Genomic DNA, 16,047 nt, shown 5'->3' on the forward strand with positions numbered 1-16,047 from the left:
GCATCTATTATAAACCTAAAAATATAAATAGGTATATTAGTTTATTATACACATGTACTCGGATAACATACGATGTATCATTACGTAATTTTAAATTACATTTTTGCTTGACGACAAATTGATTCTATTAGCCATTAACTGTCCAGTGATGAACATAGGCCTCCCTTATAAGGGGGGGGGGGGGTGGTGTTTGCCAATAGTTGGCAACCGCAGTTAACCTTTGGTTTCGTTTTAAGAGGGAATATTGTCGAAAAATATCTAAATTTTATAGATAAAATAAATAATGCATTATTATAATACGTAAAACATGTATTTTTGATATGCTAAAAGGTTATAGTCTATCATAAAATTAACAAGCATTAGGTAAATTCTATTATTATGTACAGAAATTTGAATTATTTTTCATTTATTCTTATTTATGTCAAATAAAGATTTTGATATATTAATGTACACAATAAAAATGTTAAGGTAACACTTTACATCTTATAAAACCATCATACTATAAATGTGTTAACCCTCCACTATCACTAATGATCACCCCTTTTAACACTGTCACTGTGTCACATACACCGGGTGTCGGATATCCGGCAACGGACAGTTTATTCCAGCACCTAATTGAGGACCGAACCATACAGCACTTTGATATTGTAAGAAAGATATGACGGTACCAACTATAGAAATAGATTTCTAAATACAATACCACTAAAGGGAGACTTTGTACGAGTAAAAAAGTTGTTCACTTGAAAGGATTGGATGCTTTTGTTTTGAGCCATGTTTAAGAATTTTTAAATATTTGTCTTTTTTTTCAAATATTATACGAGAGTAGTAACTGGCATGGCGCAGACCAAATTGCGGAAAACAACTAGTGTTATTATAACATTGGACAAGTAAGTAAGTAATTGTATTCATTAAAATGTTTTAGACCACTGACATAAATACTAGCTCAGTATGAATCAGCTCTTGCCCACAGAATTCTCCCGCATTGCTGCCCCGACTCGGCAACATTTCCACAGTGAAGTGTTCGCCTTTGTTCCTCAGTTTTCCACGTTACATGTTAATAAAGAGAGAATGTGCAGGCTTGGAATAATTAAAAAAAATACAGAGTTGTATGCAAGCAATTTGATTGAAATAAAATGTTTTAAACGTCTGCCTGCGCATTAGACACGAACATGCTATGCATGATAAAATACGATTTTGTTTTGTAACATCAAATTTATTTTAATTTTGATTTTTTTGTACCTATATGTTATTGTAAAACCCCATACATTGGTAAATCCTAGGGTTTACTAGTAAATACTTACCGACATGAGTTGTTAAATGCAGAGGAGGATTAAATGTCGATAAAGCCCCAGGTAAGTTCCTACGTAAACCTCTACGACACTTCTCTAGAGAGTCACATATATAAATTTTAATTAGTACTAGTAGTAAACATTGATGACTGGAGTTATGAATAATATATATGATAATAGAGATGTTTTAAGAGAAACGCTGCTGCCCATCCCTCTACTATTAAGTTCCCTTAGTCGCCTCTTACACCTTCGGGAAAAGAAGGGGTGGCCTTTTCTATTTTGGTACCACACGGGAACAATAACATTGTTATAGTTTACAGATAGCAATAAGTTTGATTCAATGTTAAGTGTTGATAACGAATTTAATCTTTTATCTCTCATGGTTGAGCGAAGATAATTTTTTACAAAATTTTTAGACAGGAAAAAAACCGCTCGTGATTGCAATTGCTGATCCCGTCGATATGCACATTTTTGAGGTTATGCCAATATTTAGATAAATTGTAGAAATATCTTTTATATTTTGTAAGTAGGGGTACATATGCACTTACTAACACAATTAATTTTATTTTTTTTTTTAGAAATATTCTGGATTTCGCCCATTCCTAACCTCGCGTCCCTAGGCACGTGCCTAGTTTGCCTTAAGGATAATACGATTCTAGGTAAACGCAAAGATGTATAATATAAAAAAGATCGTTCTTGGGGCTTACACTAAACCTTAGTGACTAGTGTAATATATATATATATATATATATATATATATTACAATAAAAATCCGAATTAAGGTAAATAAAATTTTTTCTAAATTCCATTAGAGACGTAATAAATGTCGTTTCGATGTTATATAATTAACAGCTTTGTACTCTACGAGACCAAACAAACATCCTAGAATGTATATAATGTTGTCGCGTATATCCCAAACTGGAGGTAATTTGTTTATTTATTTAAAGCAAACAGATAGCTATAACAATTTATATGACAATCACACTTATTTTAAGATCATAAAACATACGCATACAGCCTTTCTGATGGTAAACGGTCACTATAGCCTATGGGTGCCCACAAACGCATCATGTACGCTTTGCCGGCTCTGAAGAAATAATATTGCACAAATGCGTAATACAAGCGAAGGAAACATATCAAAACAAATAGTATTATTGAAACTACAAAACTCCATTCCCTGTATTAGTTATATACTGAATCACTTCTTGTCTAAACTACCTCGTTAATTTATTACCTGCAACTGCGTCTACTCTGCGAGTCCTAGACAAATTTGTATAGGACCATATAGAACTGGAGTGAGTTCAAAAACTCAGATTGCAGCCCAAATAATAAATATAAATATTATTTCTGTCACAAAATAAAACTTACAGTTACATAGGTTACAATTTAAACGTGAGAGACTGGTGTAGGTACTAGGATAACATGTCTTAAAAATTGTCCCATCAAATCACTCTTATATTTTAAATGTTGACTCTCTAAATCTTTATAGACTTGCATTGGTCATATAATTTTTATTTTTTTTTTTATTTTTTTTTTAATATGACCCTCTAGCGTCGTTAGCAGGTCTACTATTAGACGTTATTGTTGCGTATTCAATAGCTGCAGCACTTCACAACGCTTTAACCGCTTCGCCGCGTCAACCCCCTCGAGTCGAAATGAGCCGCCCGGGGGAAAGCGATGGAGTGCGCCGCGCTGGATTGAGATACCTCCTTTATAGAGCACTGAGGTAATGTTACAAAAGGAATTTGTTTAAGGGCGAATATCGAAGTTTGGCAACGTTGGAATTATATCTGTCAAAATCTAAAAATAATTTTACAATTTTCAAATATTTTGATTGGTATTTATGAAAAATACGTATTATGAAAGGATAATAGTCGTTTCTAGGCTCAGAATATTATAAAATTAGGGCGTTCATTTAGACGATACGTCAGTTAAAATAAGTATGAACGAAATGTGTTACAGAACAAATTTGAAATAACCCTATAAATTCTTACAATTATTAATAAATTTGTTTGTTACATTGTCCGTGTCATCGATCATGACCAAATTTGGTATACACGTAATATTTGGGATAGAAAAAGAATAAAGTGACATTTTAATTCAGTGATCAATATATTCTTTCCATATGGATAAAGTCTTAGGTAAAAACAAGTATCAAATACTCGTCTTACTTATTAGGACTTAAATATGTTCTAATAGTTATATATAGAAAATATAAATAGACTTATTAAATCCATGAGATATCTAATCATTATTACTATTAATTATATAATTATTAAATAGTCAATAATTAATAACATATTAAATATTATAGATAAGAAATAGTCGTCGTTTATAAATTTTTAGTATGTGGCAAGTAGGTAAGTAAGACCTCGGATTCGATTATTTGTTAGGACAAAAAAATAATTTCTTTTAATTGCTTTATTTTATACTGATTATTTCTCCGCCACTTCGTACGTGTAGATTTTAGAAGATGGGAAACAAATGAAATGGATCATTTCTAGATAGTGTATCCAGATAAAATATGCATCAGATTTTAATATAGACCTTTAAGAATACAATTGAAAGCACACCCAATTTGATGCAGTATTTTTTGTGTAATACCCAAACGAACATACAGACTGACAAAATTAAAAAAAAAAAAGATATTGTATTGGCTTCTATTGCTCCATTCTATATTATTATATCTTTTAATATTTTATTTGCCCTTTCTGTCAATTTTTCTTAAATGTTTTTCATGTACAGACATTGTCTTGTTAATTTTATTATATTAGTAAGATTTTCTTCAGTACCATTTATACGTACCTATGCTTCAAGCGATTGTGCTTACTTTTTAATTCATGTAAATAATTAAAGTAGAATTCTTATTTGAGAAATATTTTTAAAAACAAATTAATATATAAATTGAATTGCCTACTCCTATGTTAACTGAATAGACATATTATATAATAGTAATAACACAAATTAATAAATCATGCAAGAATTATAAAAAAAAAAACATAAACATGTAATAAAGAATAAATAAACATGATATTGATACTGAGCTACTAATAACATATCGAAAATTGATTTTTATCGATAAAGATAGATAACAGTCAAGTGGAAATTGCTTAGTTTGATAAAATTACTGTTTTGTGTTGAACGTGCCTGTTTGTAGTTTCGATTATAATAAATACTAATAGTATATTGCGTGCTTTGTTTTATACAAGTATTAAAAGAATCGTATAATAGTCGCAGTGAATTTCGATATTATTTATATTGAACGATAAAATGTCTCACAGTCCGTATATAGAAAATAAAGTCTTCCTTGTGACCGGTGGAGCCGCGGGAGTAGGAGCAGGCATTGTCAGATCATTGCTCCTGGAGTTTGCCAGGGTATATATTTTTTTATATATCGCACCTATATACAAATAACAGGTGATCATGACAAGGTGTAGTTTTGAACTTTCTGATAGGTTAAAGATAATGTGATAATCCGATTCGATAAAAAGCCCCACCTATGTGAGTTTATCACTGAAGTCGTTGACTTTTAAGATTTTTTTTTATTTGGTTCTTAAAACTATCAATATATAAAATTAAGAATCCATCCACGCTATAGAATATATTAAAAACAAATTTCCGAATGTAAAAACTCAAAAATGACAATGGTTTTTTAGCCTCTCGTAACAGCTGAATACGCCGTTTTACTACAGGAAATTCAAAATTTTTTGTTATATATTGATATATTCGTATATCCCTTTGGAAAATTCATTCTATTCACTAGAACTAGAACATTTCCTTAAAAGATGCAAATGATTTTGATTTAAATCTATTTCATTGAGCTGAAAGTCATGTAACTGATGATTATTCTCATTGACAACTTCCATATAAACATTCATTCAATATTTATGACGAATTTTCAAGATCCTTTTATTTGGGCTCACGTTGTATAAGTTTTCAAGTTATATAAGATGTATAAGATTTTATTTATATTTCTTTAATATTGATACGTTTACAATGTCTGTCAATCATTAGTGTTTTAATTATTTATTTAAACAACTTTATTGCCTAATGGAATATATGGTACAAAACACTTACTTAATATTAGTAGCATTATTAACAATCAACCTTTGAGATGAATATTATCAGTGACAGTATGTTTTATCAAGTAGATAGTCCTTTGGAAATCTGTTTCATAATATTTATCATGAAAGAATATACATTTTTAAATTATTAGTTTTGATTTAAAAATGCTATTTGTAACTTTGTTTGGGTAAATTTAAATAAAAGTTTGTTTGCATCATAACTTTAAGTACTGCTTTCTGCCATATCAGTACTTTAACTAAATATAATTTTAATCTTATTACTGACATTAAGCAAGTAATAATTGGCATTGCTCTTAGCTCGAATAAAAGAGAGATATTAGAGGTTAAATTTTAAAGTTATATTTGTTGCTGCTAAAGAAATTTGGGATTATAGTAGCTATAAACTTGATGGAAGATGTTTAATATTATGATTCTGAGACAGGTGGGCTAAAAATATACAACTAAAGTTACAATAACGTATAGTTGGAGACATTAGTTTGAATGCTATATCAATAAGATTATTAAATCTTGATTTATATGGACATCTAAATTATCATTGCATATTAATTTATAGTGTTCTAGTAACTTTACAGACGTTAGATGAAGTTACTAGCTGTCATCGCCAGATAATAGTTGAAATAGTTAATTTGAAACTTTCGCGTTGTTGACGCATATTTTAAATATAGATACTATTGGGATTACTATTGAATATCTGATTTTTTGTCGATGTTACGACGTGGATCGTGAATCGTGGACGTGAACGTGGACGTGCAGTGGCATCGTGTTAAGTCCCGATAGTATATTTAAAATAATTGAAATATTAAGGACATCTGTGGTTAATACTAATCACAAATGCTTCCATACTTTCAACTCAGTAGTGTCTTTATTAGCTAATGAACAAGTTAGCCAGTGCATAGTCTAACATAAAACGGACGATGAGGCAGTAAGAAAAATATATCTGTAATAAAATATCCACTCACATACTAAACTAATATTATTATGTTTCCCTCAAGGATCTATATCGATACCTACAGTACAATACACGTTCAAAATCTTCATCCTTACTTGTAATAACTTAATAAACCCAAGTTAACTTCCAATTACAGTGTGTCGTTTTTCTCGACGTGTCAGAGCGAGAGGGCGCAGCCTTAGAGACCGAACTCTTGAACAAGTTCGGCGCCCTAAGAGCTAAGTTTATAAAATGTGACGTAGCCGACAGCCAACAACTCGCCGCCGCATACAAGCAAGTTCTGGATAAATACCGGAGACTCGACGGAGTTATAAACAACGCAGCGGTCCTGGGCACAGACGGAGACTTCAAGAGGATGATCGATATTAATTTTGTGAGTTCGCGTCTTTGAAAGATAAGATCATAATGAGGAGATTGAACAAAATGCTTGAAAACAGTTCGCGAATTGAAATCAGCCCAGTAGGTTAACAGAATAAATCTTAAATTCGTAGAAAAGATAATTATTAAAACATCGATTGCTTTTAAGCGATGTTCAAAAAGATGGGATTCTCAATTCGTCTAAATTAAAAAACTTCTGCTCTTGGAAGTTTGTTTTGTTTTTATAACTATGTTGGGCAAATACTCCACTAATTCTAATTTTGATAATACTTTTTACATTATAACTGTATCAAATTATCAATATTAACTTCCTCGCTAGTAATAATAATGAACTTAATAACCGTAATTTAGCGAGCATTGTATTAAAGCCATACTTATTATTATAAAAATTATACAAAATGTGCGCCTTAATGTATAAAACTCACTGATGGGGTGGTAAAGGAGCTTGTTAACCATGATGTTACCATCGTGATGAATGACTCGAATGCCCACATTTTGCTGAGCATAAATCTAATGTAACACAAAGCGAACCCACCGCCATTATCTCCATTAATTTGGTTTATGAACTGTATCTCTCAAAATGTGATAATTTCTATTAATTTCAGACTGGTACAGTGGACAGTACGTTAAGAGCGATGGATATAATGGGAGCAGATAAAGGTGGTGCTGGTGGTGTAATTATTAATATATCATCCTTATCAGCACTAAAACTAAACCCACTTCGACCGGTATATGCTGCGACGAAAAACGCTGTGTTACAGTTTAGTAATGCAATGGCAGTAAGTAATTTTAATGTTATGATAGCACGGATAACATAGTTATTGAATAGGTGTATTAAAAATAGTTTTGTAATAATTGTAATGAAATATGTCATAAAAAGGTCAGAATAAAACATGCCTATTAAATTATATTTCTATATGAGTGACTAAAAATACCAGACGAAAGTTTGTGTCTAGAAAAATCTTATGTGTTCCATTTCCATTTTATTTTTGAAGTTTTCGTTTTCTTTTACGAAACATATTTAAAGTCGGAACAAATACAAGTAGATAGAAAAGTTTGCTTACTTAATATCATGAACTTCGCAGGCCGAGCTGTATTATTCAAAGACACAAGTTCGCATTATAACTGTATGCCTGGGGCCCACTGACACTGCTATCTTGCAACGACTGGGCTTGGAAAGCTTTACTAGAGACGTTCCAGAAAGTCTGACCACATCTGGACCCGAGAGACAAAAGTAAGTATAAGGTTCTAATGTTAATCAACTTTACCGTATTATTGCGGTGAATTCATGAAAACCAGATGTGAAGATACGAGCAACATCGTGGAAACGTAGAACATTGCCGTAAATTGGCATTGTTATTTCATTGAACGTATTATGATATGAATAATGCATGGATAAGGGCGACACCAGCTCTCCATTTTATATTCACATTGACAAAATTAAATTTTATAATTTTAACATTCTCCTACATTTTGCGAACAGATGTGTCAGAACAAACATATAAACGGCGCGAGTTGTATAAATAACAAGTTTAAGCTGGGAAATATTTTAGTCTTCATAACATTTTTATATGCATAATTTTTAGCGCATATTTCAAAAATTATTTTGTAATTCACAACTGTAATTCAATACTTATATAAATACATCTATTTCATATAGATGTATTTCGTTGTTTATTGTTGTTGTGGCCTTACCCATATATTGCCAATTGTATTGCATTAATGGCTGACATTAGCCAGTACTTTATCGATATCCGTTAACGATTAATCTTTAAATTTAATCAGAGGTAACAGATTTGAAATTACCTACAGAAACTTGGAAATTTAAATTGATTCCGGAAATTTTGGTATCGGCAATAATTGAACACTCAAATACCTACTCCGATATTTGAGTTGATGTGGTAATGTAACGAGTTACGTTGCGCTTCAACCTCTCATTTATATAAAATTAATGTAATTACCTACTCCATGTAGAAACAGAGTAAGAATACAATGTGTCATTTTATGTACTCCCAGTATGTCGTAAAAGAGGAATAAACTAGATTACACCACTGTTTAATGAAATAAAATTAGAAACTATATTATAAGCCACTTTACTATATTGGAAATAGCGAGCTAACCCTGAAACTCATTCTCCATTTCGATTTGACATTAATGTATTTATTGTACTTATAACACAAATAATTGTAGGTATCAAATTTTTACTGACATTATGAGCTAAGTTTTTTTTATATATATAATTATTGTTATTTAGAATTCAAATGATTAAGAAGTCCAATATAAAAACAAAAAAATATCTATTTATTTATCCTCAAAGTAATATTATTTTATTCAAATTAATAGACTGGTCTAGACAATCTTACCTATGCCTATTATTTGAAATGTAACAAATAAATTCTTTATACCAGTAATGAACCCATATACATAATTATTATTACACAGAGTGGAGTCAGCGACTTCGGGAATTTTGGATGTAATCAAGAGAGGTCAGAATGGTTCAACATGGATGATTGCAAATGACAAACCTGTCACCGAAATTACGGACACTGTCAAGAACGGATTTCAAATTTTATCTTTTGAAGTACTTAAATAAAAATAAAATATAAGTTGAACGATCTTTCATTTTTTTGTACAAAATATCTTTTCTTTGTAAATTATAGGATTTCTGTTCATTTAGAAGTAGCAATATTAAAGAAAGCAATAGGAAGAAAAACAAAAACAAATTCTCCAATAAAATCATAGAATTTAGAGGACTTTGCTATAAAAAATATTCTATTATAATATTCGTTTATTTCTAACGTATTAAGTTATTGATATACTTCAAGGTAATGAGCTTGTTTACAACTGATTTTAATATTGAAACAGTAAAAACATGTTGGATAAGCTATTAAATTTGTCATTAGATAATTAATACTATATACTCGCAGATGCATGCCTTATAATGATGACAGTCTATGTATTTATGTGTATTTGAGGTTATCCTAAATCAGAAAATATTCATGAGTTATGAAAGTGGATGAAACAAGAGATAATAATATAAGAAATAATAGTGGCCTTTGACATATGGTTCTCTCTATTTATTACATAACGAACAAAGATAATACTTACATCTTATTATTAAAATCAGTATTAGAAATATTAGGATATTTAAAAATGGAACACTTAATTTTCAACTCTATTACAAATAAAAATATTTTTTTAAAAACTTAAGACATTTTTAAATGAGTCCCAGTATTTGCTTGGTATTCTTAATCGAGGGATAGATATAGTGGTAATTGGACGATACTAAGACCAACTCAAATGAAGGATAAACATACGTACGCTTAAGCTCTGAGGATTACTTAGGGTAAATACAGCTTTAACCTTTATTACGAAAGGTAGTGGAAATGGTGTGAATTTCTTTTCTAACAGCTGCATAATCCTAAGCTTTGATATTAGGTATAACAGAGATACAAGTGAAAATAATTTATTATCTCATGCGATTATTATTAAAGCTATAATTTATGATAATAAAAAAGAATAACCTCTTAATACGAATAAATACGAATTTTAGTCAATTTACTTATAACGATGTGTATTATAATATAGATTGTAATTTCTAATATAATATAATCACATTATACTCGTATCAGATAAAAATTGGGAATTATGCTTGCTTTTATGGCATTTCTTTTTATTATGATTGCAGTAAGCTCAACTTAATATTGATGTGTAAAATTTATATTTACTTTAGAAAATAATTTTATTACAATATACTAAATAAAGAGCGTTAAATTGTTGAATTCACTTAAATCAGTTTTGCCTGTGGTGATTATGACCTTTCTTACCCAAAATATCGGTACATACAAAAGTCGAGAAATTTCGTTAAACTATTCAATCTTATCAGCATTGGAAGTTTATATGACATCTGTCTGTACGAAGGAAATTTAGTAACATTTCCTTAGTAAACGAGAAGTAAGAAATACTAAAGATTGGCAAAATTTTATGTGTATGAGGTAAATGTTGAATTTTTCACATGTAGTGTAATAAAATATGTACTTTATTTAGCTGCATGTACAGCATTGCAAATAGATTTTTAGATTTTTTATTCAATACACTTCTGTATGAGAACTCCGAATAAACTATGTAGAGATATGTCATTACTCAATAACCTTTGAATAGTCCATATAATTTAACTATCTATATGAACAAAAATAAAGCGATACTTGTTCTCAAATACTTGATTTAAGAACGTTTAGACTGATTTCACTAATTTTCTTTTAATGCCGATAATATTCCGATTAAAAATTCCAGAGAATTAAAATAAAAAAACAAACAATGAAATTTAAATAGAAAAACGTCTGTGAAGTTTACTAGTTTTAATATTAATATTTAATAATCGTTTGCTTGGATTCTCTGTAACTCTATTCCATTCGTGTTTCTATCGTGAAGCAGTTGTTTACATGGCTATGTTTCGGTTTTAAAGGAGAGATATGGCAATGAATTTACAGGGTTTAAAGGCATAACACCTTAGTCCTTAGAAATGGTAACGCATGGATGGTATCATGAACGAAACGGTATATTCTGTTGTGTCAATGGAACTGTTCATGTCTATAGGTGACTATTACCATTTTCCATCAGATGGGCCGTCAGCTTGTTTACCATTCATAAAATTATACATAACTGTTTCCTAAATTAAAGTATTCTAGTTGACTCGGTAGATTGTTCATAAATCCATTTCACAGTTATTTGAAGCAGTTTAAAAGCTAATAGTCCATTGAAAATAACTCTGTACTAGTTGGAGAGTTATCTACCTTTATGATCAATAATCCAGTATCCGAAATCTATCAGTGCATATGAACCGAATATTTGTTAAGCGACTCGACGTTAAACTATTCACAGGCATGCTTCAGCAAATCCTAAATTAGAAGCCCCATTTCTGCACAGCGAGATTTGAAATCCCAACTTTGTAGTTACGGTGGAAGTGTGATTTCAGATATGCGAGTTTGGAATGAATGAAAATTAATTTTGTGAAAGCTTTGCATAATGTGAGACGGTCGTCAACTCATTCGGAAGGTTCAGGAGGATGTTGAATATATAATATTTCTAAGCAAGTAATATACATTAATATATATGAATATTTTAAATACACAATAGGGACATAATGCGACGCAATTGTAGGTAAATAGTACCCATATACCTGATTTTTATATGTGAGGGTGGCCGAAGAAACTACGTGGACTGCCAGAAGAAGATGCCGCTTATTTCAGTCCTGTTGTAACCACGACGTGGTGTAATGCACGTCAAAATGTCAGCAATAAAAATTATTCAATCAATTAACAGTCAGGCTCGCACTCGCGTCACAGTTGATTATGACTAAGGATCAGGAATTGATACCGAAACTAATTGAGTTTCTAGATCTAATTACACGTAAATTCAATCTGTAGTTATTAGAATAAAATGTAATGTATCAAAATCAGAAATGTAGTTACTACTTACCTGCAATTGCATCGCGTTAAGTCCCTAAAGTGTATTTGAAATATTTGTTAACGTGAAAGTGTGAAATATTTGATAACGTGAAAGTTTAAAATAAGCAACATATGAATATTTCTACTTGTATATTATATATATTCAACTTTATAAAATTTCTGGCAATATTATACTTAAAAATATGTTTATTAGTGCTTCTTGGCAACTAAATAGCAACAACCAATTGTCATAAAATGTGGCGTAGATGTACTATTTCCAATGGACAAAAACATACTGTATATTATCCCGGTTAATCGCGGGACATATATCCGCTCATGGAAACAATGTAAAACATGTAAAAACTGGTTAATCATAATTATTTAAATTGTTTTTAAAATACTACAACTATAGTTACAATTTTGATAGTCTAGTTAAGTCATCTAAACCATAATATATCATTGAATTAATTTTTTTTTAATACTGTAAACTATTGAAAAATATGTAATATCTAACGTAATTAAAACAGCGAATTGCTACTTGTTAGTTTCCAAAAACTTGAAAGATATTAAACAATTTTTATGATTTTTTATTAACCGTATAAAAAGTTGGAAATGAAAAAGTAGTCGGATTTGATTTAGTGAAGTAATAAATTCACGAAACTCCTACCTAAGGAGCGTTAGCTATTAAACGAAAGGTCAGAAAAGAAGTAAACAAGTTTCAGTTATTAGACCAAGAGTTGGTATTTGTCTTAAAAATAGATCTATATCTTATAAAGTTGAGGAAAATATGAGACATTCGATCCCTCGGTACACGGTCCATTTGTGAGAGCGACGGACCTGAAAATTATATCAAATTACGATATGGAACTCCGGTAACTTGAACACAAAATCAGCCTACATTTTAATAAATTCGCCTTATGAAATAATATCAAATCCATTACATATATACGAAATGTAATTCAGTCACTGGCAAATCACAAAAAACTATTTCATTCAAGAAGATTTTATATTAGTTTACACGTAATACTCGTGTATTATGTTTACTAAGATAATAGTAAGTTATGCTGGAGAATAATATAATAAATACTATGAGATCGTAATCTTGTTTTAATATAAGCAAATATTTAATGATTTTTTTATGTAACTGAAAATGGCAAACAAGCTGACGGGCCACCTGATGGAAAGTGGTAATTTACGACTGTACATAAACATCACCATATCTATACCATATCAGACGTTAGTTGTCGACTGTTGAATATAGACCTCTTTCTGTTGAGGGGTATTGCCAAGATTGACATGCGGGTTAACAACAGCAGTGCAACCCATCCTTCAACTATTACGTTCATATGATACCATCATATAATACATTATGACATCCATTTAAACTTCTATATTTCTTATAAAGGTAAAAAAGTAATAGCAGCTAGTTGTAAAATGATAAAAAAATTACCTACTTACTATAATGTATTAGCTATGTGTGAATTTTCATTTAAATCTTTTTTTTTATACTACAAAGGTGGCAAACGAGCATACGGCCCTTCTGATGGTAAACGGACGTTGTAGCCAAAACACTCTTAACAAACATTTAAGTATTATTGAGTACCAAACATCGAAATACGTTTACAAACTTTTGCACTTATAAACTTAGTAGAATTTGGAGCATTTGTGTACCCCTTGTGAATTCATATCACCCTTGCACAAACAGCTAATGTTTCTATTTACTGAAAGCGGTGAGCAAACTAATAGTGAGACATATTGTGTTGAAGAAATAAACACAATTTCCGGTCAACGCGTGAAAAGAACGGTTGACCTGTTTCGATGCCATAACAGATGAAACTTACAATGAAAACTTGCTGACTTGTGAATGACGTTTCTATCAACTTAGATCATGTTTTATTTCTCTTTTCAGCTCACTTTAAAAAATGAATGTTCTTAATTTAACTTTTTGTACCAAATAGACTGTCGCATAGATATTCTGCAATTCTGCACAGAATTTGTTATATAGGTATAGTTTTTTTTGCACTATCTATTAATTTCCTAATAACAATCAACTCCAAATAATTTTCTCTTTGGATATGGGTGTCATACTGCTGAAATATAATATCAATTTATTTATGTACATTATTTTTTTAAGAGCAGACAGAGAGAACTGCAGTATACATATACTACTCGTATTGTTTTTTGAATGATCAAAGCAGTTCCTATAAGTCAATAAGCTTTCGGATTTTATCGGACTACCTTATTTGTGGGATTGTCGAGATTTAGTTCAGAAAAGTAGAACACGGAGTTAACCTACTCTCTTCTAATGTGATTCTTTCGTTTGTTTCTCGTTTCTATATTATCCATTAAATGATTTATTTAAAAAAATAGACGTGTGGTTTGTTGTTGTTTATTGTTTTTATGAAATCGTACTTTTAGTGTTAGATTTATATTTATGAGAAGAAAACGTGAGTAAAAAGGTAACATTGATGTTAGTATTATTTAAGGTTTTGTTATATGAAAATATGAGTTAGAATTAATACGGCTACAATATATTTGTTCCTTTCTTGGTCTTTCATAGATGCTGTTCTATTACTTTCATCTAGCCATCAGCTGTTTTTTCATGCTAAGTTGCATAAAAAATATCATTTTCATCGTGTATTCCATAATACATTAACAAAATCAGTTTAGAATTGATTAAGAAATCACAAAAAACACACACAAAAAATGCCAATTAAAAACCCCCTCCCTGTAAAGTCCCTGTGAAGTCGCTTAAAAAGAAATTTTATTGGAAACTTCACTGTAATTGTGATTAACTGATAATTAAAGGTAAAGGGAATTAAAAACGAAATACCTAGTAACAGAAGAAAGTCGAAAAGTTCGATAAGTAATACCTAACTCGTTTAATGACATGCAAATTAAAGGGAAGTCGTTGTTCCTTTAACAAACGACCGGCTGAGAATTAAATAGAGCTGGTAGTAAAATATAAATGAACCGGAAAATAAAATCAACTGCAATAAACTTTTGGATTAAACCCTGGAAGTTTCAAGAGTAAGTACAACAGTTACTCTCAAATTTTGCCAATTTTTTGCATTTTCATACCTTAAGTACTATAATAATATGCCTTTATTCCTTTTTAATCCTTTATTTCTTTTTTACCGACTTCCTTTACTCTCTCTCTCTCTCTCTCTCAACGTCATCCTCTTTTCTCCTCAATCCTTTTCTCCATACTGAAGCTACCACCAATAAATGCATTCCTAAAAAGGATTAACGTCAGGCAGACGGGCCGTAAAAACAAAACCAAAACCTGTGTAATACGAATAAAATCATTTTACTGCGACCCCAAATAATCGGGATTAGGGCAAGGAAATGATGATAATAATAATATATCTCTTTAAACATTATCAAAGCCAACCCGTCTACATGCGTGGCAACTGACAAAAGCTCCCAATGAAGGGAGGCCTAGGTTCAACAGTGCACATTTAAACGCTTATATAATAATGTTGATAGCTAAATAAAATCTCTGTATCACTATTACGTCCCTATATGTAAAAACTAAATAATTCACAATTGACACATAATTTTTAAACGATTTCAAAAATTAAAAGAGTTTACAAAAAAAATTACAAGAAAATCAAGAAGAAAACACTGGTAAAATAAATTTAGCACAGTTTCGTCTTTTAGTCACTTCATACAGTCTATTGTTTATGTGTAAAAACAGTTACTTCGATATTACTAAAATCAGTAAGAAACCCACACTGGATTAAACCCTATCGTTTATCAAAGGATTATCAAATTCGGTTCGGAATTTGTGAAGATATTGCGTAAATTATTCACAAAAATACAGATGAAAGAACCTTCCCCTTTTAGGAGTCAGAAATATAGATATCATTATTGTAGAAAGGGTACGCATATTACAT

The 16,047-nt window shown here is 30.5% G+C and overlaps 2 protein-coding genes across 2 annotated transcripts in view; one reads left to right on the top strand and one right to left on the bottom strand.

The window, feature by feature from the left end:
* The window catches only part of LOC113517422 (uncharacterized), a 113,812-nt gene that overhangs the window by 19,982 nt on the left and 77,783 nt on the right, over positions 1-16,047 (bottom strand).
* On the top strand, positions 4,407-9,313 carry LOC113517469 (15-hydroxyprostaglandin dehydrogenase [NAD(+)]-like). The gene is made up of 5 exons (XM_026902137.3): positions 4,407-4,664; positions 6,460-6,696; positions 7,307-7,480; positions 7,787-7,935; positions 9,144-9,313. The coding sequence occupies exons 1-5, from the start codon at positions 4,560-4,562 to the stop codon at positions 9,292-9,294; spliced, it is 816 nt and encodes a 271-aa protein (XP_026757938.1). The 5' UTR covers positions 4,407-4,559; the 3' UTR covers positions 9,295-9,313.

Source organism: Galleria mellonella, unplaced genomic scaffold (assembly GCF_026898425.1).
Source record: "Galleria mellonella isolate WM207_F2 unplaced genomic scaffold, CSIRO_AGI_GalMel_v1 utg103, whole genome shotgun sequence".
NCBI lineage: Eukaryota > Metazoa > Arthropoda > Insecta > Lepidoptera > Pyralidae > Galleria > Galleria mellonella.